This window comes from Python bivittatus, unplaced genomic scaffold (genome assembly GCF_059951505.1).
Source record: "Python bivittatus isolate LINGU-HERP-01145 unplaced genomic scaffold, Pbiv_v1 ctg000080_np1212, whole genome shotgun sequence".
NCBI lineage: Eukaryota > Metazoa > Chordata > Lepidosauria > Squamata > Pythonidae > Python > Python bivittatus.
The window spans coordinates 49,097,339-49,122,299 of NW_028277035.1; the positions used below are offsets into that span (position 1 = coordinate 49,097,339).

At 39.7% G+C, this 24,961-nt stretch overlaps 1 protein-coding gene across 1 annotated transcript in view; it reads right to left on the reverse strand.

Annotated features, from left to right (window-relative positions):
- DCAF1 (DDB1 and CUL4 associated factor 1) overlaps positions 1 to 24,820 on the reverse strand; it is a 48,829-nt gene extending 24,009 nt beyond the window's left edge. The window contains exons 1-14 of the mRNA XM_007432399.4: positions 24,655 to 24,820; positions 15,173 to 15,290; positions 13,748 to 13,824; positions 11,730 to 11,803; positions 10,632 to 10,745; positions 9,484 to 9,621; positions 8,541 to 9,014; positions 7,966 to 8,067; positions 5,501 to 5,659; positions 4,501 to 4,677; positions 3,686 to 3,895; positions 2,692 to 2,861; positions 2,274 to 2,398; positions 186 to 1,446 (exon numbers count right to left, since the gene is read on the reverse strand). Coding sequence (XP_007432461.1) covers positions 186 to 1,446; positions 2,274 to 2,398; positions 2,692 to 2,861; positions 3,686 to 3,895; positions 4,501 to 4,677; positions 5,501 to 5,659; positions 7,966 to 8,067; positions 8,541 to 9,014; positions 9,484 to 9,621; positions 10,632 to 10,745; positions 11,730 to 11,803; positions 13,748 to 13,824; positions 15,173 to 15,282 — 3,191 coding nt within the window. The 5' untranslated portion in view covers positions 15,283 to 15,290; positions 24,655 to 24,820. The remainder of the gene's footprint in view (positions 1 to 185; positions 1,447 to 2,273; positions 2,399 to 2,691; positions 2,862 to 3,685; positions 3,896 to 4,500; positions 4,678 to 5,500; positions 5,660 to 7,965; positions 8,068 to 8,540; positions 9,015 to 9,483; positions 9,622 to 10,631; positions 10,746 to 11,729; positions 11,804 to 13,747; positions 13,825 to 15,172; positions 15,291 to 24,654) is intronic.
- Between the last annotated feature and the right edge of the window lie 141 nt (positions 24,821 to 24,961).

The following is a 24,961-nucleotide window of genomic DNA, read 5'->3' on the forward strand; positions in this document are numbered from 1 at the left end:
GCTTTCTTCATAAAGGAAGGAAGGATCTTGTAAATATCCCAGAAATGCTATAGAGGTGATATAGGAAAGTCCTCCTTGTGGTCCCAAGGAAATCAGTTTTGTCCAAGCCACGGCATGGTACCCAAATCCACTTTTTAAATGGTATGGCCAAAAGAATCGTAGGAATAAAGAACGATCTTCCTTACCTGCTAAATATAAGGTGTCTATCAAAGCATCCACCATCCACCCCACCATACTTTGGGAAGGCCGCCCTGCGGGTCAGCCGCGAGGTAAAGTTAGTTGGCGCTTGGCGCCTCTGTTTTGGCTCAGGACACTGGTGGGGTGTAAAAAGAGAAAAGGGGGGGCAAGTAGCTACAGGGTTCTTGCAGCGTGCATGCTGTTCCCTAAGGTACTCTGTGATTATACTGTCCAAGGTGGGAGGGGAAGGGAGGTGTCTGTCCAGCTGTTTTTTGATAGCTGGGCTCTGACTGTAGGCGCCATGGTCTGATTTTTGCCGAAGCACTCTGATTTTTCTGCCATTGCACGGAGACGGTCTCTCTCGGACAAAGCTAATCCTGCCAATCACCGGGGAATTGGTGGCATGAGATGGGCCTGGCAGTGCAAGTGGGCCCTGGCAGCCAGCTGGCCTTGGCTGAGTGTGAACAGAGGAAGCACCAGAAGCTACAGAAGGATGGTTAGTCAACCGGGCTGCAATGCCATTTGCTATGCGAGGGGTACGAGGCAGAGACACAGGAGATGAAGTGGCAGGAACTGGGGTGAAGGCAGAGGAATGAGAAGCTGCTGTCATGGGTAGATCTGCCTCCTTTGTAAGGATGGTAGCAGTTTCTCCTAGCCCTTTAGAAATGAGATGGTTCCTGATCAAAAGCAGCAGTTCCTTCTCAGGAAATGAGATCCTTGACTGAGCCACCACATCTGCCTTCTGCAGACGAGCCAGAGAGACATCAGTCCCAATCAACAAGGGTTTTCCTGAAACGCGCTCTATCAGCTCCGCAGCGTATTTGCAGAACTTGACATGCTCGCTGCGCTTATCCTGAAGCACGGGCTCCTTCATTAACTGCTGGATCTGGCAGCTGCTGAACAGGGGCAGCTTGCTGATGATCTGCCGGACTGTACTACTCCGTGACAATCCAACCAGGGCTTTGCAGGCCAATGCTCGGATCTGGTCTGCATCTGTAATAGGCATTTTGACTGATAGCAATGATAACAGTACTTTGATGCCATTGTTCGACTGCACCACATTCCACATCTTGGCCAAAGTATGCTCACTATTCCTCGGTGTTTGGGGGAGTGTGCGACGAGGTGTGCCAGAGATAAATTTGCCAATGCTGGAAATGCGATTGTCTGGACCACAGACACAGTTAATGATGATCTGAAGGGCAGATTTCTGGATTTCTGCATCATGAATAAAGAATTCACCCTCAGCAAGCCCCAGGATGATGCTTATACCTGGCAAAAAGAAATAATTTTCATCAGCAAGTAAAATGTATCACAGATTATATCATAAGAGAATGATGGCTCAGTTTCTATATTACAGGAGCGATATACCTTTTGACTCTTGTGATGGCACATAAGTCCATGTCTATCCAATGAAAATGCTGAGCAATGCACAATACAGACTAAACATTATTTTTCTCACTGCATCTCAACATACCCCATCACCATGAAATATAGCAGCTAAGCTCCTTCTATAAGAATTAGCCAAAGAGTGTCAGTCAGCCTCATTCTAATTATCCCTTCAACATCTCATTCTCTCAGATAGCTCTTAATGGTGTAGCACTAGATCCTCTCACAGTAACGTTTAAGAGTGTGAAAATGGACCAATTAATTGAAAGTGAAAATTCTGAAGTGGGTACGTATGAGAGAAAGAGAGAGCCAACAATAAACATGATGCTTTTGTTTCTTCTGTTTCTCTTTCAAATCTATCTGTAGACACTAGTGAGGGACAGAGGGCAGACAGATGAAAACAGCATCGTATAATACAAACCCCACCTTCTCTGAATGTGCTTCATCTATGTTGTTACACATGTACAAAAGGAGTAGAGCTCACGGTGCAACACTTTTAAACATTTTGACAAAGGCAGAAGCATCCTACAAATGTCCATGACAGACACTGTTCAGACAGATGAAACCATCCAGTTTAAAAAAAAAGTCTGTACTAACTGAGCCACAGAGTCAAACTGATCCTCTGTTACCGTTCCTGTACTCAGATGTAAAAGTTTCATAGTGGTACAAGCATTCATAGGAAGCAAATGAAGAGATCAGGTTTTACATACCCACAATAGAAATGGATGTTCCTCCCTCATCCACCGTATCCACTGCCTCAGCTAACTGTAACTGGATTTTTGGAACCACAGTAAGGATGGCCAAAACATCCAATGCGTAACGCACCGTGTCGTTTCTGGCGAAGAGAAGTGAACTACGTATAACTCAAAGTATTATGAAATATGAAACATGTTTTATAAAGAAAAGATGAGCAGAACAAAGTCACCTCATAAGAAACAGGATAGCCCTTTTCAAAAACAAGAGAGTGTATTTGTTTTTATTGATTTTATGGGCCACTCCAGAAGTCTGTGGAGTACAAACACAGTAAGTAAATAAATATTAAACACACAGGCTAGTTGTCCTGGAGCGACTATCAGCTCCATCCTGACGGCAACTTACAAGGTGTTTGATATCATGTTGTTCTCTCACCTTGCATAGTAGGTCTTCCAATTGCATGCTATTGAAATAAGTTGGAGCATGAGCTGTACACAACACAGCTTGAGAAACACCTCTGCTGGATCCCAATAGAGCTGACCTGGTCCATATTCTATTAAAAACTCCATCATCTCTACTATCTGTTCATGAGTGTAGGAGCAAGCCTGCAAGGACAAACAAACATTCTAGTAGCTTCATCACACCTACCTAGAGAAATTAAACACTTTATAAAATAGATTACTTTTTTAAAAAATCTAATCTACATTTTCACTAAGGAAATCATGCTAAACTAAATACAAAATCTAAAATCTATAAAAGCACCAAATAAAAGCAGAAGCATATATTTAAAAACCCAATGATCTGATTCATTATTTTAAATTGTAAATCCAAAAGTATTCAATATGAAAAAGTCTTCATTTATTAGTAGATTGTAAAGAATGTCAATTTAGTGGCCTTTTGTGAAGGAAAATTTGGAGTAATGGAACCATCAATGGGAAATTTTAATCAGGTTCACCTGAAGAACTAAAGTTCTAAAAGAGGATGAGGATTCCATACATAGAACTTGATCCCCAAAGCATGCTGAAAAGTAGTACAGTTAAATGCTTCTCTACTTGCAGCCTCAGAGAGAATATGCCCTAAATTGGTCTATGACAGTGTTTCTCAACCTTGGCAACTTTACGCTGTGTGGACTTCAACTCCCAGAATTCCTCAGCCAGTCACACTGGCTGGGGAATTCTCGGAGCTGAAGTCCACGCAGCTTAAAGTTGCCAAGGTTGAGAAACAACTGGTCCATGAGATGCCAAATGCAATCACAGCAATGTCCTTGTACTCTAGGAAGAGATACATTTGATGTATTGTTGTTGTTTAGTCGTTAAGTCGTGTCCGACTCTTCGTGACCCCATGAACCATATTGCGCCAGGCCTTGTTGTTGATCTCTCAAAAAGGCAAGAGCTAGAAGTTTATTACTTCCAGCAAATATGCTACCTACCTTGTATGGAGGCTGTGGATGGACCAGAATTCCACCTTCTGTGCGTTGAAGTGACTGCTTCACTTGCTCCACTTTGATGGCAAGATGTGCCTCAAAATACCTGCGCATGGCCATGCAAGTATGTTTTCCGGTCTGCCGGCTAGCAAAGATCTCATCATCACTTAGCAGTGCACCTTGGGTTTGCAGGTTTAAGATATCAAGGGTGCTAATCTAAAATGAGAGGAAAAAAAAAACAGGTTTACTGCAGTTTTATTTCTAATATGTAAAGGCTCATTACCTTATTTTGGCTAAAGGTTCCTTTAGCCACAGATTCCTCTTAGCCTGCTGGTTGTTTTGCTCAAATTTTCATATAATCAGCCTTACAAAAAGAAATTCTCCTAAAACCATGAAGGGCTCATTTGCAGGCATGGACTCAACATTCACTTTACAAGGCATTATGCAAAGTATCTAGATGGAATATGTGTAACTTCTTTTTGGTCAGAAGGCCACATTTGCCTTTTAGAACATGGTGGCTAAACTGAGATGCGCAATCTAATTAAAAATTAATTTAATACAGTTGGCTTTACTTCCCATATAATTTCCCCTTTCTAGCATATAAAATATTACTGCTTGGTGGCAACCCTTGAAGAGGCACTTACAGCCACAGCAAAGACTTTCAGGGATCACAGGCAACCTTAAGTTCCTGTTTTACACAAAGAGAGCCAAGCTGAAAGGCTAGTCCCATACCGGCACTCAACTTCACCACCCAAAAAAGGAAGGCAACGGTTCTGATGAAGTACTTGAGAACAGCAAAATACAAGTGCTCTAACACTTACCAAGTTAACTAGGCGCCGTAAGCCATCATGCCTATCAAAGAGCTCTAAAACTGCACGGAATGAGAAACAAATGGAAAAGAACATGGTAGCATGGCAGCAGCCTGATGCGTGAGAGCATTCCATCAGCCACAAGGTGTAGTTCACAACATCTGATAACACGTGGGGATGCATGCATACCTACAGAACAAGAAAACACTATGATAGTTTGTACTTCTATTAATGGAATAATATGTAGATAAACCCTCCAGCAACTGCTGTGATGAAAGGGATAGTATTCATTGTTCAATTTCAGTGACAAAGATGACACACACCTTAAAAACGTTTGGATTCTTTGAACTGAAAAAGTCCTTGAAAAATGGATATTCAGGAAACAAATGCAGAATAAATACACCCAAATTCTGATAAAAACACTACTACAAAACTAAATATAAGTGGTTAAGATAAACGTAGGGTATCTATGCTTGAAAGTTAAGTAAACAGTTGAAACCAACAGTCAAAACCGAAACAACACACAATAGAATTCTGATAAAAAAAAAACCAAAAAGCTGTGCAATCCTTCCCAGATTTCTTCAGAACTAGTGGACATATCTTATTCAAATTGAGGCAAAAAAAAATCCATGTGATATTACATGAATAAGTGTGTGCCTTATCATTGTTGTCTTCAATTAGTGTGGTACAGAGACTCAGGCCCATTCATTGTCAAGCCAAATTAAGAAATGTATAACATGTCTCCAATTGTTGAAATTAATGGGACAGTCTATGCAAGTAACAGAGCTCATACTAACCTTTCAATAAAGATATGTATTTTATTGATGACCTGATCTCAACTTCAGCAGCTTACTAGTAACTATTATCCCATTATGAGTTATCACACAAGTGCGCTTATAAAATGCATTGGAATTCCTGAAAGGTCAGGATATCTGGAATATTCCAATTCCCACTTGAAATATGCAAACCCTTTTAAAAACATACAGCCTCTAATGGCAGGATGGGCTCTTACCCTTTCCATAGCATCCTGATTGTAAGACAAATAGTATAAACACATGGAGACACCTGTGGCTGCCATAGAAGGGCGAGGAATCTCCAGGAGCTTCTGTACTCCTCCATGAGCAACAAACTCTGTTGCAAACTTGTTGTGGAGCAGCAAAGATGCCAAATACTGCAGACAAATGCATAAAATCACTGTCAAATGCAACATAGGGCCAGTGGGACAATTACAATCAACCTAGCAAAGCTTTCCAGTACAGTTGAAATATTCTTTCTCGTGCTCTGTGAAAAATGGAGAAGGAAGAATGAGATTTCCCTCCATTTCTCCCTTTAAGAAAAACAGTAACTTAAGAAAGAACAGGTTCCAGCTCAAATGCTTTTGTAAAGCATAAAAGGGTAATGTTCTGCCTCCAAGCACTATACAACCAGTACATAATTGCCCGTGCTTAAATACACAGATTTATTTGGAATATTAATATATGTCAGTCTTCTGGTAGCTACGTGAACTGAAAATGCTTTTCCCAAGCACAAATCACACAAGGTTCTCTTCAGCAAGGTTGACTGAACTGAAATCAGTAGTAATACAAGAATTCCAGCAAGAGAAGTATTTTCAGTTTAGAACCAATATCTATGTGTACATTAGGACAGAGATTTTTCTAGGCCTTTCTCATGGTCTTATGGTGCCCCAGAGAAAGGGGGAATTCCCCCTTTATCTTCTCCAATAAAGGGGGAATCTGCAGCTATGAGTTATTTCGCAATGGCTGTTTTGAAACTTTTCTTAGTCTAATTAGAATGGCTCCCTTCCAAGACAAAAATGATAATATAACACTACAAAATGATTTTGCCTTAAACTGCCCCCCCCCCACACTTTTTATGTCAAAACCTGAAAGTTAGGAATTTTAAACAGAGAAAGGAGAAATATTTAGATAATCACAGCAAAGCCAGTACTAGGTCTGTTTTTTATCTGCTTTTAAATACTACTGTAGGCCATTTACAGAACTTCTCACAAATGACAGGCCACAAAAACAAAGGACAAAAAGAGCAGCCTTGTGCAGCACTTCAGATATGAAAGCCACAATCTGTGTTGGAATGCACAGGTACACTCAGGTAGCACCTGTCTGCAACATATTAAAGCAGCTGCACTTTTTCCTTGAATTACATTCCAAACGACCTGTTGTGAATATGGCCTGCATGCCAGACATCAGGCTAGAAACTCACAATCCACATGCCCAAAGTAAGAGATGGCTCTCAATCATGCACATGGAGTCAGATACTACAGCCCCCTTCTCTACTGTGTATAGAAAAGTTTTGGTTTTTCTAAAAAAGTCAGAAGTCCTTGGACAGAAGCTCAACAAGGACAGGAATTCCCATCTCCTCCAAAGCTTCTGATGAATATCTGTAATATTCAAGAAGCTGGAGGAGTCCACTAACATTGAAACAGAGGACCATTACAGAAATAGGTAAACCATGTAGTCAAGAATTTATGCTAAGTATTTTATTTATGTTTTCTATGTAGTGCTAAGTCTCATATTCTTTAGCTTGCTGAATAATTTACGGAATTGGGTGCTTAATTTCAACATACATCCATTTTTCAGGCTACGTGCATGAATATTTTTTTTCTTCAAAATCTTTTTGTTATCTGTAATAACTCTCTCATTGTGATCTATATTTTGAGTAGAGGGCTCATGATCCGTCACAGATTGGGAGTATTCTGTGTTTGTCCAGACCATTTTCTTCTTAAACTGATTTGCAAGCTGCTTTATTACAGTGATATTCTGTGAGACGGATTATCTACCAAGGGGAAAAGAAAGGCCGAATCTCCTAATCACCATGTGTCTATACAGCATGGCAAGGAAGTGGCAACTATTACCAGAAATGCAGCACAGAGTGAAAGAACTCTTCCTTTCTCAAACACACCAGGATTATGGGGTAGATCCCAAGTGAGGTGCCCCCTAGAGGACAGGTGCTGGCACCCTCAAATCTATACCAGGAGGCAAGACCAGGTGAGAAGACCAAGGCAGGTTCTGACAGGAGGTTTCAGGGCCTCCAGCCTTTCACTCTGTCAGCCACAACATCACTAGAGCACCTTTTTGTCTTTAAACTGAAGCATGGTATAGCTCTTAAAAGTATATATCTTGCAAACAACAGAAACGAGGGGTAAATATTTCAAAGCCTCAAAGAAAAAAAGTAAGTATTCAGAGCTGATGTTCCTTCTGTAATTGTTGTATCTCCTTGATACAAGTCCAACTTTCTCCAGGCTGGCATCTTCCAGAGATGCTGACCTTCCATACTCATAATCTTTAGTCCATGTAGCAATGGCAGTGCTCGGCTAGGGTAAAAATCCAACACACTTGGAGGGCACCAGATTGTGGAAAGTTGTACAAGACCAAAACCCTTCATTTTTAAGGACAATAAAGAAGAGATATTGGGCCACAATGCCTTCACTGTGAACAAGCAGTTCATAGTGCTATCATTTACCTTTAGGGCTTCAAAAGTAAGCAGTACGTCATTGGTCCGTTTCAAGTCAATATAGAACATCATCAAATCTCTTGATCCAAGCTGCATGAAGATAGGCAGCAACTGATGAGGGAAATGTACAAAAAAGGTTTAGGTGGGCATCTTGAATATTTTCTTTCTCCTAAATTTAAATGCAGACAGATGCAAAGTATGGTTGACCAAGATTTCTGCTGAGTAACTTTGAGGGTGATTTCTTACTGTTCAACTAACCATTTCCTCCCTTATATTTTTAGATTAAGATAGGTAGCCAGGGAAAAGAAGCAAGAATAGTTTTCTATTAGATTACTTCAGTATTTCTTTTCAAACAATGCATTCTTTATAATATGATCTATTATACATTAACATCCTGTCCTAAGACAAGCACATAACAAAGGACAATAAATTGGAAAAACAGCTTCAAAGATTTTCTTTGTTCTTTGCAGAATGCCTTGGTATAAAAACATACCTTGAAGAGATTATGATTCTCCATAACAAAATTTAATTTCTTCCTAAAAGAAATTTAATCATCATGTTCCTTTCTGTTTTTTTAAACCTACCTCTTGATACTCCCCTAGAGGAGTCAGGTACTGCAGAATCAGTCTTTGCTCTATGGCAGGGGTCAAAGGGTATAAGTTATAATTTGTGCCAATCACCCAAGGAGACATCTCAGACCAGCTGCTATTTGACAGTTCAATAAACATCCTTTCTGGTTCAGAAGAGAAGCCGAGTTTTTGTTTGGCTTTTCGGAAATTCTCTTTTTCATGTTGCTTCCCTGATTTTTTTGCAGCAGAATTTACCCGGCTACTTGTCTTGTGATTCGAGTCAAGGTTAAATGAAATCTCCATGTCCCCTGTGACTTCCTCCTGCTCACCGTCCACAGCCATCTCCCCATAATCCATGTCCACAGCTTCTTCGTCCAGAGGCAGCAGGGGGTCTGATGGCACTTTTCGAGGACTGGGCCGCTTATTTTCATGTTTTGTGTTCATTTCAATGACTTGCAGCTCTCGCAAACGTTGAAGTACAAAGGCCACCTTTCATAAAAAGTTGAACACACATCATTTTAACACAGTTCTACTAAACTGCAGTCTGCCCAAAGAAACTCATACCCGTTATTTATTATTATGCCACTCACCTTCCAAAAAGGAAATATAAAGAGGAGCAGCAAGAAAATTGGTGCTAATTTTAAATGTTAAATATTTAAAAATAGCCTTGCAAACTTAATTAAGGTCGTTTATTACTACCTTATTACTGTGGGGGAGGGCAGGAAACTGGAGTTGGAGAAAAATTCTCTTGCAAACCCAAACATGCTGATATATGAATCTGTTTTCTCTACTTGCAAAAGAGAACATTTCTAAATTACAATAGTAATATGCAACATTGCTAGTTTTACTACATTCATCGTGACAGTGCTTTAGGAATCAAATAAAAGCTTAGGGCATTCTGCTCCAATCACACTTTTCAATACTTGTCCACAATATGTTATGGATATTTCCTGTTTACCAGTTGGGAATTCTCATCTCTATAGTTGGCAGCAATATCTTGATTCTCCATGGCACCTCCAAGCAATCCAGTTGCATATGTCCTTAGAGGCTGATCAGCTTCTCGTGCCCACTTGAAGAGATTCTCAACAATGCCTTCCTAGAATGGGTGTGTGTGTGTGTGTGCAGGTGGACAAGAGAGGTATAATTAGGCAGGGTAAATTCTTCTCTTCACAGCCTACACTCTAATACAATGTCTATTCACATACAAGTACCATAATCTATATTGGGCTTTGTTCCAAAAAGTAGCTTTTCAAGTTCAAAAAGCAAATGAAGTTGTTGATGTTGTTATGATCAAAATTTAAAGTAATGAATGCATATCCAGATTGATTTTTTTTTTAGCTACAGTTTTCTTTGAATTTTTTCATAGTAAGAGTACCAACTTCCTACTTAAAAGGGAAAGGCACTTGTTAAACTGGACATCAACATAATTTTTCACCAAAATTGCTGCAGTCAAGCATGAAGAAACTTCTGGCTATGCATAGGAATTCTTGAAGCATATATAGTTCTTTTGCACATCGACATATAATTCAGAAACTCAGTGCAAACATAATTCAATTCTGGCTACCTTCTACAAAGTGCATTGGGAACTGTAGGCACATGGCAATTTACAGATCACACAGAAGGCACACTGAATCCATTTGGATGTCATGTAATGCCAAAAATTCTTGGTCACGGTATCAACTGCAATGTGAATTATCAGTATGGCAAAGCACTATAACCCATTCACTCTTCCCTGTTCCTCCCTTCATGAAAACAAACAAACAAAAAAGGAATATCATAATGTATTATGCCTGATTGCAGCCATTCTATAACAGCTGAAAAGCAACTGAAACGCTAACCCTAGCCCTGCCATAACAATTACAATGTGCCCCACAGAGTAAACTCTTGGCATATCAATACTGTTTAATAAACAACTTTCTATCTGTCTTGATCTCTGCAAATATCAACTCTCAGAAAATATAACTATAAGAAATATAAAACTATATCAGAAGCAAAGTTCTCAATTACCAGGAATTCATTCTTCTCACCAACCCCCCAAAACGGAAAGCAAAGTCTACTAAGATCTGCAACATGTTGGTTCTAGGTCTACCTTCCTATATCCCATACCTTCTCCTGAAAGACAACAGCAGTTTCCAGCCCAGGCATAATGTCCAACAGGAGTCGGCAGGCAGCAGTGTTCAGTGGTGGTTCTCTGCTTGTCATGACATAAGCATTTACCAGCTAAGAGAAGAAGAAAATTTGTTTGGATTATTTCTGAAAGAAAAAACTACACATCAGATCTAAATGCCCTTCTATTCATGGAAAGAACCAGTCCAGCAGAGGCCTCCACTGGAAGAAGGAAGGAAGGAAACTGAATTTTGAAAATTCCTTTCCTCTTACAAATGATGTTTCATCCATAGGATCCTTAACTCTCTGGAGCAAATTGTTTCATGACACGGTATTGTGGAAAAAATGAAATTTGCAAAAATCAGACATATTCCATGAGCAGAGAGCCATGTATGGAAAAAAGTTTTCAAATCTATATCATGCTTTATTGCTATTATCAATTTTTAAAAAGTGGAACTGACTAGGTATTCTCCTCCGTCAGCATAATAAAGGCCTTGATGGCCTTAAAATAATACAGAAGCAGAAGATAAGACAATTACAATGCAATTATATGAGCATTTACTTAAAATTTAACTCCACTTAAATCATTTGGACTAATTTTCACAAGATTCTGCTGCACATATTACATCTTTAAGTATAGTAACCTATCCAAGCATCTGAAATCTTCAACATGTCAGTCTTTATATTTTCAGCAAAATGCAAGTTTCAAAACTAGAGCTTGTCATTGTATATAAATCTTTTCAGTTTACTGAAACCTACTTCAATTTCAATAATCACATTTAATTTGCAATTTCCTGGAAAATGCAGAGGAAGGTAAAGGGCACTTTAGATGGATGGATGGATGGATGGATGGATGGATGGATGATAAGGATAGATGATAAGCAGCTCTTTTATGCTGCTTGCATCATGATTTGAATAAATCAGTCTTAGGCCAATTTTATATTATTTTTTTGCAAACTTTCCTATTTCAGCAGAGAATGAATCTAAAACAAAATGAACATCTTAGCACTCCTACAGTGGGCAAAAAAAATAAGTAATAAAAAAGTTACTAGCTACAGATGCCAAGTAGAAATCTATAAAGACAAAGGGCAAACTCACTGCATTCATGAAATCATCATTCTTGAAAAGAATCCTCAGCAAATGTCCAAGCATGCATTTTGGGTCTGCTCGACCTATAAACAGACAGACAACAGTATCAGTTAATAGACCACGCTCACTAGCAAAATTAAGTAGAAGCAACGCAAAGAAAGCAAAACAAACAACATGTAAAACAATGCTGTAGCTAAGTAAAGTTTAATGTGATTAACTATCTTGGCAATTCAAAAGTTTCCACCCACAAATCAATGGAAGTTAAATACTGGCATTGACTTCAGGTAGAAATCTGTGTTGGCAAAATTATGGATTTATATTTCAGTTTTATAAACTTATTTGGTTGACTAAAACCAGCCTCCTAATCTAAACCATTGGCCAATAACTCTTCAGTAGCTTGTCTTAATGAAAAGTACATTATATCCAAGAAAAAAGAGAATGTTAAAATAGTTTTGCAATCAGCTTAATAATACTGATACCAAAACCATACATTGTTCTTTTCTTGTTTCTTACTTTTTTAATGTTGTACGCTGCCCAGAATCTTATGGAATCAGGCAACCTTCTAAATTAGATAGCTAGATAGATAGGCAGTCCCACGTCATACACCTAAGCTTATTCAACATTTAGCACATACATAAGAACCTTCTATAAGTTTTACTAAATAACATTTGAAATGTGTCCACCAGGGTTTTTTTTTTGGTGGATGAAAACATTACAATATAATCACAGTTTATATCTTAAGTTACAGGAGGACGTTTTAATTAGTTGAAAGACTGCCTTCTATTTGTTTTGTAAGAGCAGGCCTTTCACTTTTTTATGCCAGGCCTCCCATAAAGCATTTAAAACCAGTTTCCATGTATTTTTAATTTCTTTAAAGCTATATCTCTGGACTACTTGGGCAGCAAGAAGAATTACAGAAACTCCAATAAGCAATTTAGTTGCATGCATTGTAATTAGGCTGATTTAGTGAAATCACCCACAATGGGACCAGATTACTTGAGGGACTGCCTCTCCCTGAGTGTATTTGCCCATCCTACCAGATTGGATAGGGTGGGCATGCTCCAGGTCCCTTCCCTGAAATGTTGCCATCTAGTGGGACCTTGGCAGCGTGCCTTTTCCACAGCTGCCCCTACCTTATGGAACACCCTTCCCCCAATCATCTGGCAGCCCCCCCCCCCCTTTAGCCTTCCAGAAGGCCATCAAGATCTGGCTTTTTACCCAGGCACTGGGACAGAGTGATGGTGTCTAGGGCTGGTTGTTGGGGCATCCCAGGGGGATGACTGAGGCACCCTGTTTTTATTTTATGGTTTTATGTTTTTTATGGTTCCATCATTTTATTGCTGTTGTGAGCCGCCTAGAGTTGTGCTTTAAGATGGGCAGCCATACGAATCTTTTAAATAAATAAATAAATAAATAAAATTTTAGCCTTCAAAAGCAGTTATCACCTGCGTCAATTAATTGGTATACTATCAACATTTATGCAGGAGAACCAGAGAGAATGTTGTGCTATAATCCTCACTCTATTTGCTTTCATGAAGTATATACAAGAGACATTTCTGAAAAGCCTTATGTGGTATGAGTCTGAAATGCAAGAATAGCAGATAAACATTGTTGTGCTATAGCTTCATGGTTTTATTCTGTCTCTTTATTTAAAAAACAAAGTTACATTGGGTAAGTTATATTTATGCTAAGTCATAATAGGACTCATTTAATTGTGGCTTAATGTGGTGTTCAAATGTGTCAGTTAATTTACCATGGCTTGTTTTAAGGCAGTAAACCACAATCTGACATTTGTTCTTGCAACTATGGTTTAGAATAATGTATGAAATGTGCCCAGCGTTTATTTATGGTTTCCTTGATTAGCGCTCTTTGTTTTTAAGTTCTACCAATCCTCTAGTTAATTCAGAGATATGAAAGAAAAACACTGCACAGGAGACAATGATTACTTTGCTCCTTTGATTAGTTCAGAAAAAACATGGTTTAATGGTGATGTATGAACACAGATAAGTGCTTTCATCTCAGCTTACCAGGATGCCTATCATCAAATGGATCTGGATCTCGTTTGCGATATTCTTCTGTCTCCTTTTCAATCAATTCTGACATTCTAGAAAGAGAAAAAACATAAGCCACTTTTTAAAAAGTTGTTCTTTAACATTTAAATTGTTAAGATTACAAAACCGTGACTAACCAAGATTCTAATTAGACTACATATGATCAAGACATTACAGGTTGTCCTTGTTGAAGTGACAGTTCGAAGTTATGATGGTGCTAAATGAGGGTGACTTACAACAGGTCCTTGCAGTTGTGGCCATCACAGCATCCCCAGTCACACAATCATGATTCAGGCACTTGGCAACCAGCTCACAGTACGATGGTTGCAGGGTACTGCAGTCACGTGATTGCCTTTTGCAACCTTCACTGCCAGCTTCTGACAAGCAGAGTCAACGGGAAAGTCGGCAGGAGATCACAAATGGCAATCACATGACTGCAGGATGCTGCAACTGTGCGGGATTCGCCTGACGGCGGCAACTGGAGCTGCTGCAACTGCCATTGTAAGTTGGTGTGGTCAAGTGACATCACACTTTACAACTACATCACTTAGCGATGGAGTTTCTGGTCCCAATTGCCATCATTAAGCGAGGACTACCTGTATTTAACAACATTTCAGCAAAAAAAAAAAATTAACAGGGAAGCTCTATTATAATTTATTCATCTATTTAAAAGCATGTTCCAAAGGTTCATGAACTATATAATTTCTCTACACTGTTACCAGTGTAATAATGTCAGCTTTGCTACTTATTGGACTTGTAAGCTAGGAATTGTGAAGCTTTGAGGCAGTTCTCAGGCCAGAGAGAGCCATCATGTAAACAAACAGCAAACCTTCAGTTTCAAGGCTTCCAGGTACTACCCCAAGTCTCCATTAATTTGGAAAAGTGGAAGGAAGAAGCTACACATTTAAACCCTAAGGCTATAAGAATAATTTACATCTTCTCACGGTAGTGGGTAATCAACTCTTGAGTATGGCTTCATTCTTGTTTATAATACAATTTGTCACCCAGACAAGCTGAGTCTGTTCTGCTAAGCTTAATCAAGGAAATGAATTAAGCTATGAAGTGTTAAAATCTGGCATTTACTGCCAAATCTTGGACAGGGGAGCTTGATAGCAAATATTTTTATCCTGTCCAAGAAATTACTTTTTACTAGGAGCAGAAAACTAGTCCACTTGCTTTTCTGGTATTATTTCATGTATTTCCATGCTCAGAAGACACTTCTGAATAATTAGCAAATCTTCTTGCCTTATCAAATTATTTGCACAAGCCTAGTAAATAGAATGTAAAAGCCAAATTCTATAAAAAATTACCTGGGATTAAGTCCTACTGAGATTTACTTCTGAATAGTATTATTTCAATAGTATATTCCATATAATTATCCTTCTGAATGATCACACTCACCGGGTAAGAATAGGAACCATATCTTGTCCACTGCCATGATCTTTCTCCCACTGCTCTAGCAAAGCAGTAAGCTCAGCCTTGGAATCTACAAGCTCAGAACATGAAGTCATGACTCACTCTAAACAGAAGAGAGAAGCAATTAAGATCAGGTGAAAAGATCTCAATTCTTATTGCATTCGTTTTCAGGAAAAAAACATTAAATTTCAAAAGCCACATACTTTTTACAAAAGCAATTGAAAATGGGGAAGTTAAGCCATACAATGTTTTAAACCTTTGCAGGCACTCATCACAAAGATCTTCAGCATGTTATGTTTTTAAAACAATGTTCCTCCTCTTTTATAGTAGGTAGTTGACATCATATACCAACATTTCCAAATCAGGTGCCACTCAAGATGGAACCGAGACAAAAATTGTATTTAATGTCATTTATGTTAATTGAAATAAAAAGTAGTTAATATGATTACTCTCCAGTCATATATGTAATTACTTCCTCTTTCCCCATGTTAAAAATTACAATTAATTACAACTTTCAGAAGTCTCTGTGGGCCATGATCTCTAGTCCTAACGTGTCAGTTTGTAGAATTTTGGCTTACAGACTGCACTGGCTTTCGTTCCATCAGGCTCAAAAGCAAAGGGTTATTTGTTCTTTCTATCTCTTCAATCTAAGTCCTGAGCCTCAATTCTGTCAGCACAAAAGATTTTAGAGATTTCAGCCATTGGAAATGTTCAGCTCACAGTAAATTATCTGGACCAAGGAAAATAAATTTGCTCTGGAGCACAAATATTCTGCCTGACACAGGAAGGGGAAGCTGGACAAAGAGACAGTAACTTATTGGAGCGCTTGCCAATTTGCACAGATTGGTGGTGAAAACACTATTTTTTTTAATGTTTTATTTTTGATACAAGTATTTCAAGAGAAGGGCACCAGGAATAACAAAGGTATCACCAGCCTTCAAAAATTTTCTCTGCCCCATCAAATGAGAAAGTAGGACTAAGATTTAATGGATTAAAATAAGTCTACATGCCATATAGTAAAAATAAATCTAAACTCCATATAGTTAATCCATGCAACCAAACAGAGAGAGTTGTAAACTCAATAGCAAAACTCATAAAAATCCAATATAGGAATCCAAGTCAGAGATGAGCCATTTGTTTGGGGCTGAAAGTCACACTTAGTTGGAAGAAGGCCAGAAGTATGAGGAGGCAAAATGGGCAAGCTCTCATCACAAATATAAGTACTGCCTGAATTTTCTGGGTTTTTTCCCTTTAAAGCAGTGTTTCTCAACCCTGGCAGCTTTAAGCTGTGTGGACTTCAACTCCCAGAATTCCCCAGCAAGCTGGCTGGGGAAGCTTGCTGGGGAATTCTGGGAGTTGAAGTCCACACAGCTTAAAGCTGCCAAGGTTGAGAAACACTGCTTTAAACTATAGTATGTCTCTTTTAGGGTGTACATTGCACCTTTTGTCTGTCAAATGATGGGAAACCATATTCCATAGTGTGCCAGGAGGGGTCAACCAGGGTCACAATAGCCCACAGTTTTTATGAACAGTTCTGATCATCTATGCCTATCCATTTCGGATGTTCACACACACTGATATAAAATGCCAATAATATCACTAAAATGTTTGAGGATCTTACCCACAAAACCTTAAGCAAGGGGAACAAATTGAGAACAGAAAGAATGGACACATAATTCAAGCTATAAAACTAAATATGATTTGGATTCAGCTTCTTTTAGAGTAGTGGGAGCACTGTGGTTGGAGCCTTCCTAGCAGGGCAAAAGGGAGGGAATTTTTGCTGATGTAATAGGATCCCTCCGTACAACATACTGTAGCTCAATGGCCCACTGGGCAAGTGTTGGGATTTAGACCTGATTTCATTATCACCCAAAAACAAATCATTCCATGCAAATCACCCATGAATTTCAGCACGGGAAATAATAAAAAACCTAAAATATTGATCTGTAAGTAGTGACTTTAAAACTAACAAGGTTTACTTCTTATAAACAAAGTTAAGCTGGAGAGGTACCAGACATCTGTTCAGAAATTTCTGTTTCCAGAACATTATATAACAACAGGGGAAATTCTTACCTGTTCATTGGCCCAAGGTTTTTCTCGCACAGCATGAATCAAATTATATTTTTTTATTATAAACTGATAAGAGGCTTTGGGAGTCAGTACTGTAACAAAATAAATAAATAGTACACTGAATGGAATGAGAAACCTATTCAAGAGTTGCCTTGAGTAGGATTCAAATATATATGTAATAATTATTACAAAGAGATTTGAACATTAGGGCTCTTAAAACTTAACATTCTGTACATTTTAACTAAATAATAAAATCTGATAAATCCCAATATTAGACTGCATCTTTTCATAACTGTGCCAGAAAAGTCTCTCAAAGGGACTAGAACCATACAACTATAGGCTAGTTCCACAACAAAGAGTAATGCTTACAATCCCACATGGCTGGCCAATCATCTAGGTACTAAATATTTGGAAACTGTAGCATAGCAATGATCACCTAATATTAACTGTAGAAACTGTTTATTACAAGATGATTCCTACCCTTATTTACAGATGAATAATCCCACAACAAGATAGGTGAGGCAGAACACCACATTTGCACTCAGCTTGTTTTGTATGAAGCTCCAGTTAAGAATCCGATACACAGTTCAAGGGTGCTTCTGGATCCAGCACCACTTCTAGCCACCTAAACAATGACTGTAGCCAGAGTGCTTTCCAGCATCTCCTACAGATCTCACTACAGTACAACATTTCTTCTTGGAAAGATCAGAATTGGCCTCAGTCATTCGTGTTTTTATTTACATTCAAATTAAATTATTGTAATGCACTCAATGTGGCGCTGCCTTTGAAAAGTGTTGAGAACTTTAGTAGGTTTAGAATGCAGCAGTCAGAGTGCTCTTCTCCCAGAATTACATCTATGTGTATCGCATTCTTCAGAGCACAGTCATTTCAACCACAGTAATAACCAGTTTGCTTCAATGCCTAATTCAGAAGACTGGCCTTCAAAGTCTTGACAAGCCTGGGACCAGATTGTCTCAGGCAGCACCTCTTTCTTTACAAGTCTGTTCTGCTGTCCCACCACACACAAATCCTTCCCATCTGAGGGGGTACAGATACCTGACAGGTATTTTGACTGAATAACTTAGGCTATAAATGCCTTCTCCTGAAAGCAGTCTGCACACTAACCTCTTTTGACACATGGCAAAAGCTTTGGAAGAAAAATTTTGGATTGATTTAAGTTGACTTACAAAATCTACAATTAGTCACTGTGATATTGGTGTGGGTGTGGGTGTTCATACTGCTCTTCTTTGGAGCAGTACTGTTACTGATGATATCATTTTTGAACAACATTACTATTAGCCTGATTGAACATTTTATCAAAAGATGGGATATCAGTATTTTAATAGGTAGATACATACTGAGCAACAAAACTTCCTAAAATCAGCCAAAATACAAAGATTATCCTTTGTAGCTGAAACTCAGATCACAAAATCAGCTGGCCATTTTTTCCCACACCCATCTAAAGCCTAGCAAGAAAACAGCTTTAAAACAAGGAAGAAACTACACCAATGAGTGAAGTAAATAACCTGGACCATTCAATTACTGTATAACCATATCTGTTTCAAATACTGTCGGTAGTTTTATATATAGTACATATTCTTACTTTGGTGTATGTAAAGATAACCAATTTTTCTTTGCGTTTAGGCACTCATCAGCTGTACATGCTAAGCTGATAGTAAATATAAAGCAAAGTGAACAATGTCATAAAACAACATTTCATAGGACTATTCTTATTAGATGTGGGAGAAAGGACTTTTTTGTTCTCTTGTATGATCTTGGTAGGCCTCATATTCAAAAATTTTCCATATAGATTCATAGCTTTGTATGTAATTGACACAACATATTGTAAATAGCAATCTATACTTTAAAAAAACTTTTCTCATTTGCACTTTGTTTCCCACTTCATAAGCAAAGACCAAACTTCTATCTAGTCCAGAGATCCCCAAACTGCCGGTAGAAAATTCCTGGGAAATCACAAGTAAATCTGAAAGGAGCACAAAGCCAGATCACAAGGCCATATGGACAACGCAGCTGGGAGGAGACAAGTGGGCACACTGAAGATCTGTACCCAAGGACAGTAGCAACACCAGAGCCTGAAAGTGGGGTCAAGAGCTCTATGGACAGGAATACCCTGGGGGAAACTGGTCTGTGGAGGACAGCAAAGGACACACAAGTGGCAGGGCTAGGAGGAAGCAAAGACAGGCATGCTGAGATCTGAGCCCAAAGTCAGCAGTAACAGTGATTCTGAGGAATGTCTGTGGGCAGGACGTAAGGTGGCAGGGCAGGAAGACCTGGACTGCAAAAGACAGAGCTGCCTCTTCCCTCTGGCCTCTTGAGAATCCATCTGGGTAGGTTATCCTGTTCCAGCTTAATAGCAGGAGAAACCTGGTACTCAGATGAAAAGGAAGCCTAATGATGCAGTTGCTGGCTTTTCCAGCCAAAATGGGACTGGTGATCCCTCTCAAATTTTGCAACGTCAAATTTTGCAAAGCTGGATCACAATCAGAATTTGATCTGAGAGCAGAAGTCTTGTTTTATTGACACAGCAGCCAACGTTGTTCCAAGAGTTTCCAAGCTAGTTTCTGTCAGGAACTAGGTTTCGATCTCCAATCTGGTCTTCCTCAAATTTATCTTTCCTTCCTGGGTGAACACACTCATCAATCAGGTGACCCACATCCCACCTTTTGGGAACAGGTACCCAAAAGCTCCGTCCAGCATACCCAAAGCCATGTAAGAACATTGTCCTTCTCTGCCTGGACAAGCTGGCAAGTTCTGGCAGGGCTCCAACTCTGAGTATATAAAGGGAATAAAGAAATAAGGAATCCATTCAATACTAAACTTCAGCTGGCACTCAACACTACTCAGGAGCAGCTCGTTTTCATTGGGAAAATTCACACAAATTAATTTATCATTTTAGGTGGCTGTGGCACCATGAAATTTGAGAACCCCTGATCTAGTCCATCATTCTGTTTCCATGGTGGCTAACTAGATGCCACCAGAAAGCCCTCAGGTAACATACTGAATGAGACCAATAGCCTTTCCCAGCAACTGCTACTGAGACATAAATTGTCTCTGATATTGAAACTAATAAACATCCATTGTAGGTTTGGATAGCCTTAGCCTTCCCAAATGTCTGTAACCTCCTTCAAAAGGATCCAAGTTGGTAGCTATATTTTCATCAACCATATACCAGTAGTCCTCTTTTAATGATCATTTAACAATGGTTCGAAGTTATGATGGCCTTGGAAAGGGTGCTTTATGGCCCCGTAAAGCACTTCTAGCCATCGTAAAATGTTGCGCTGCCCCCCCTGCAGTCATGTGGGCACATTTCGGGCACTTGGCAACTGGCTCGCATTTACAACCAGTTGCCAAGGACCCTGTGACCATGTGATTGCCATTTGCAATCTTCTCTGCTGGTTTCCCCAGAAAGTCAATGGGGATGCTGGCAGGGAAGTTTGTAAGCAGAGGAGATGGAGGGGAGTTGAAATCCTTCTATGGGCTGCAGGAACAGAGCTGAAATCTTCAGGATTTGAGCTCCATTCCTGCAGCCCCACAAAAGATTTCCCCTCCATGCATGGAGGGGAGGGAAAACCCTTCAGTGGGCTGCAGAAACGTTTGAGAGCAAAGGGGCTGCCTGCCAGGAGGATTTCAGCTCCGCGTGGTGCTGAAATCTTTCAGCAGGCAGCTCTTTCGCTCCATCCACTTAACGACCTGGGAGATCACTTAATGACTGCAACCAGGAGTGTCCGAGTCACACAGGTGTCTTGCTTAACAATCGCTTCGCTCAACAATCAAGATTCTGGTCCCAATTGTAGTCATTAAGCAAGGACTACCTGTATTTCTAAATAGAAAAGGATGGTGATGAATATTTTGGCAAGAGATCTGATGAGACCTGCTAATAAAGGTCTTACTGCTAATAAAGTAGCAGTAAGAACATACAACCCAGGGTTCAGTAATATATGATGAGTCACAACGAAAAAGAGGAGGGAATTTTAATTTATAAGATTTGATCACTGGAATAGCCTAAAAATGTAATGGGTCATCATTTCTTCTAAAAATATTAGTATGCATAAAGCATTTTTAAAAGATTTTTAAAAAAGGAATTCCTAGTTCACTTAAATAGTATGGAGAGAAAATGAGGAAGATACACACACACACGGTGATCTAGATAATGAACCTTGTATTAAACCATAATAAATATTTGCTGTTGGTCTCTGCAAAAGGGTCATTTGCTCCTCCAAGTGAAAAAGCCAATTTCTTTCCAAGAACATGGTTGATTATCCTTTATTTCAAATATGTGACAAGTTTTGAAGGGAGGAAATAAATCCAATTACTATATAATATTGGCCCATAGGTTTGGTTAAATTATTTAACTGGCTACACTATATGCAATTAAAGTATCTGGTATATCTGAAAAAGTACTGTATACAGTTTATTTCTAAACATAACTCCTCCAAAAATCTTAACAAACAAGAACAAAGTTTCAAAGGCACTGTACAACAAAATCATCACACAAATACATGTATCCACTCCTAACATTTAAATGTTAATCCAGTGTAACACAATGTTTTGACCAAAGTATTACATAGCTAACAGGGTTTATTTGTAAATTCCCTTATTCAATACATCTGCCAGTATTAAATGATGTAGAGAACCATAAGTTATTATTGTTGGAAAACCTAACAAGGTACTTAACACTAAGGTATAGCATTTCTAAAAATATTGCCACAATACAAAAGCACTGCACTGAACTGAAGAAAGCTCCACTTATATAACCTAACAAGATTAAACTGCAAACTGCCCATACTCAAGTTGCATTATTTCAAGCAGCATGCAAAATAATTCAACTCATTTTTCTCAATCAAGGACACTGTAGTGAGGTGCATACCTGGTAGGACTAAACTTATAACTGAAGGTAAATCTCTGTTTGCATCTGAAGGGTGTATTGAAGAAAAACTCCAAACATTCACAGAACGGTCTAGTGGCAAGCCAGTGATCAGGAAACCCCTAACTTAACCATGGATTCTTCAATCCTTATTATAACATTAATGTTCTACCTCAATTCCCTGTATATATAATCATATAATTTCACAGGATAGGTGCAATGGGAAGAAGTACAGTATATTCCATTTTGTCACATTCTATTCTGGCCAAGAAACGTAACGTAGGGCTAATCATACAAATGAAGGCTACACTGGGTTTCAATAGTTCTTACTGAAGACCAAAGTACAGTATACTTAATACAGGAGAAAGTGATTGGCATCTCCTATGACTGTATTATGTTGTTTTTTAATTTAGGGCAAATCAAATTAGACCACAGTATCAGTAAGGGAACAAACAATGAATGGGTAGTCATTCAGAAGGCAGGAGAAGTGGAGAATAAGAGAAACCTAGATGCAGATAGTCACATGCATGAGGTTGAATGTCCAGTCAGAGTCTAACAGCAAGTATCCCTAAAATGCCCTACTTGGAATCTCTGTAAAGCCGTTGGTTCAAAATCTTCTCTTCCCTCCTGGGAATGGCTGGGTGGTAATAGATTGGACAGAAAAGATGGAAAGACAGAGAGGCCAAATGGAAAAAAATTATAGGATGGATGGAAAGACTCTAGGATAAATCTGACCCACAGGATACAGGCTTCCTATTCATGATCACTTCCTTCTATGCTATTTCCCCAATTCCCCATCACATTCTCACATAAAGCTATTGATCCTGTGAGAAAAACAGTGTAAATGCTACAAATTTGTTTTTCCCTGCAAAGCAAGAATTGGCTTTAGAGGACAAATTTAATTGGGACAAGAAAGGGCAGGGAGGCGGGGAGGGAAGAAGAGATTTCACTTCCATACACTACCATTATAGTCTGTATAACTGAAGGTGCCATTCAGTTGACTGGGGGAAACAAAACCAAAAAACTCTAAACACTATTTGACCCAGGTACCACTGACAAGCTAGGAGCAAGGGAGTTACACTTTTTTTTTATATCCCTCCCTCTAAAACATCAAGCATTTTATACTACTAAGTGGATAGGGATTGTTGCAACAGTTCTCAAAAGTTGCCAATGAGCTATGGGGAAAAAACCAAAAGGACTGCACCAAAGGAGGGCAATCCCAGACACAGAACTAGCAGCAGCAGTGTAAAGCTGGCATTTAGGCAAAAGTTCTGGCCAAAAACAGCATACTTCATCACTTTTTTCTGGATAACAGAATTATTGTTATTCAATCCTATAGAACAGAAAGGCAAATAACCTATGAACACAACATCGTAAGTAGCTAAACCTAGCTGAACGGAGTGGTCCAACCTGCAGCAAAAGATGTCCTAAGGCAGAGGGCTGCAACATCTCAGCAATCTTGGCAGTATATAAGCCTTTTCTCCATACACACCAATCTTGTCCATGATATTGAAAGGCATACAAGAAATAAATTACTTTATTTCTAGGAAGAATTATCACATGTAGTTTTGACCAAAGAAACCATACAGTCTAGGACATGGGGCCTCCCCAGTGTCAATTCACACAATCTATTAAAGCTGTTTTGAATTCCTCTCCTCATACATCTAATATACAGGAGAGGACGGCTGCAGGTGGCTGTTCTTTAGCAAGACAAATGAATTTTGCACATACTATGTTTTATTTTTTCTTTCAGGACTAAATTCTGATATTAAAAAAATCTGAGGTTATAGCCTAACTCAAATTATGCTCAAGCACAGAAAAAAATGGTGAAAAAAGACAACCTTCTGACAGGCAAAATCTTTCTGGAGATTTTACAGAAAAGCCACCAAGCAGCACCATTCCTCCTAGTCCCCAGGGCTGACAGCTAAGGACCAAAGAAAAGGAAAATGAGAGGGTAAAACAGAGACAAGACTAAACTGGGTTCAAGAGAGAGAAACAAGCCGGCCAAGCAAGAGAGGAAGGAAAAACTACCACCTGCTTTTCAAAGTGTGGTGGCCTTTCGCTTAAGCCTTTCCTCCATGTAGGGATGATTACAGGGGTATATCTAAGGTGAACGCTTCGTCTTCAACTATCCTCATTCGGAAGTAACTCTCTTGTGGGTCAATGGGGCTTCCTCATAGGACTGCATCCATAGTTTGTACTATGCCTTTCTCACTCGCCTGCAAGCAGGCGCAAACTCCCTTCTTTCTACAGATCAGGAATATCGAGGAGGAGGAAGCTGGCTAACCACCAGTGTTTTCCCAGCCTTCTTCCAATAGCGAGGACGGGCCAGGTCCTCCGCTTCCTCCCCGTCCCGCAACTACTGAGGGGCACCTGGAAACACATGGAAGCCCGCTCGGCTTAAGAACAGCCTCCACGACGCCCGGCGGGCTCCGCAAGGCGATCCCGGCCTGCGCCTGTCACCAGTTCCGGCTTGCTGGCCTGCTTCTCCCTTCGCTGAGCTCGCACGTACCTGTCCTCACTCCTGCCGCCACCGCCGCTGCTACCCTCTCGGCCTCCTCCCGGCCCCACGCACCGCGGCCCGGCGGCTGCTAGCACTATGGCGGGCACACACTTTGCTCGTCACCGCGGCAGAGCCTCGTCGCCCTCCCCCACCCCCATGCGCTCCTCGACCCAGAGCGAGAGACTCATTAGGCGGCACGCGCACAGGCCCCAGGGAAATGTAGTCCGCGAAGTGCGCATGAGCAGTCTCCCCGCGATACGTTTTCTCCCCTTTCCTCCCCGCAAAGGGCTTCGGGAATCGTAGTCTCCGCTCTCTG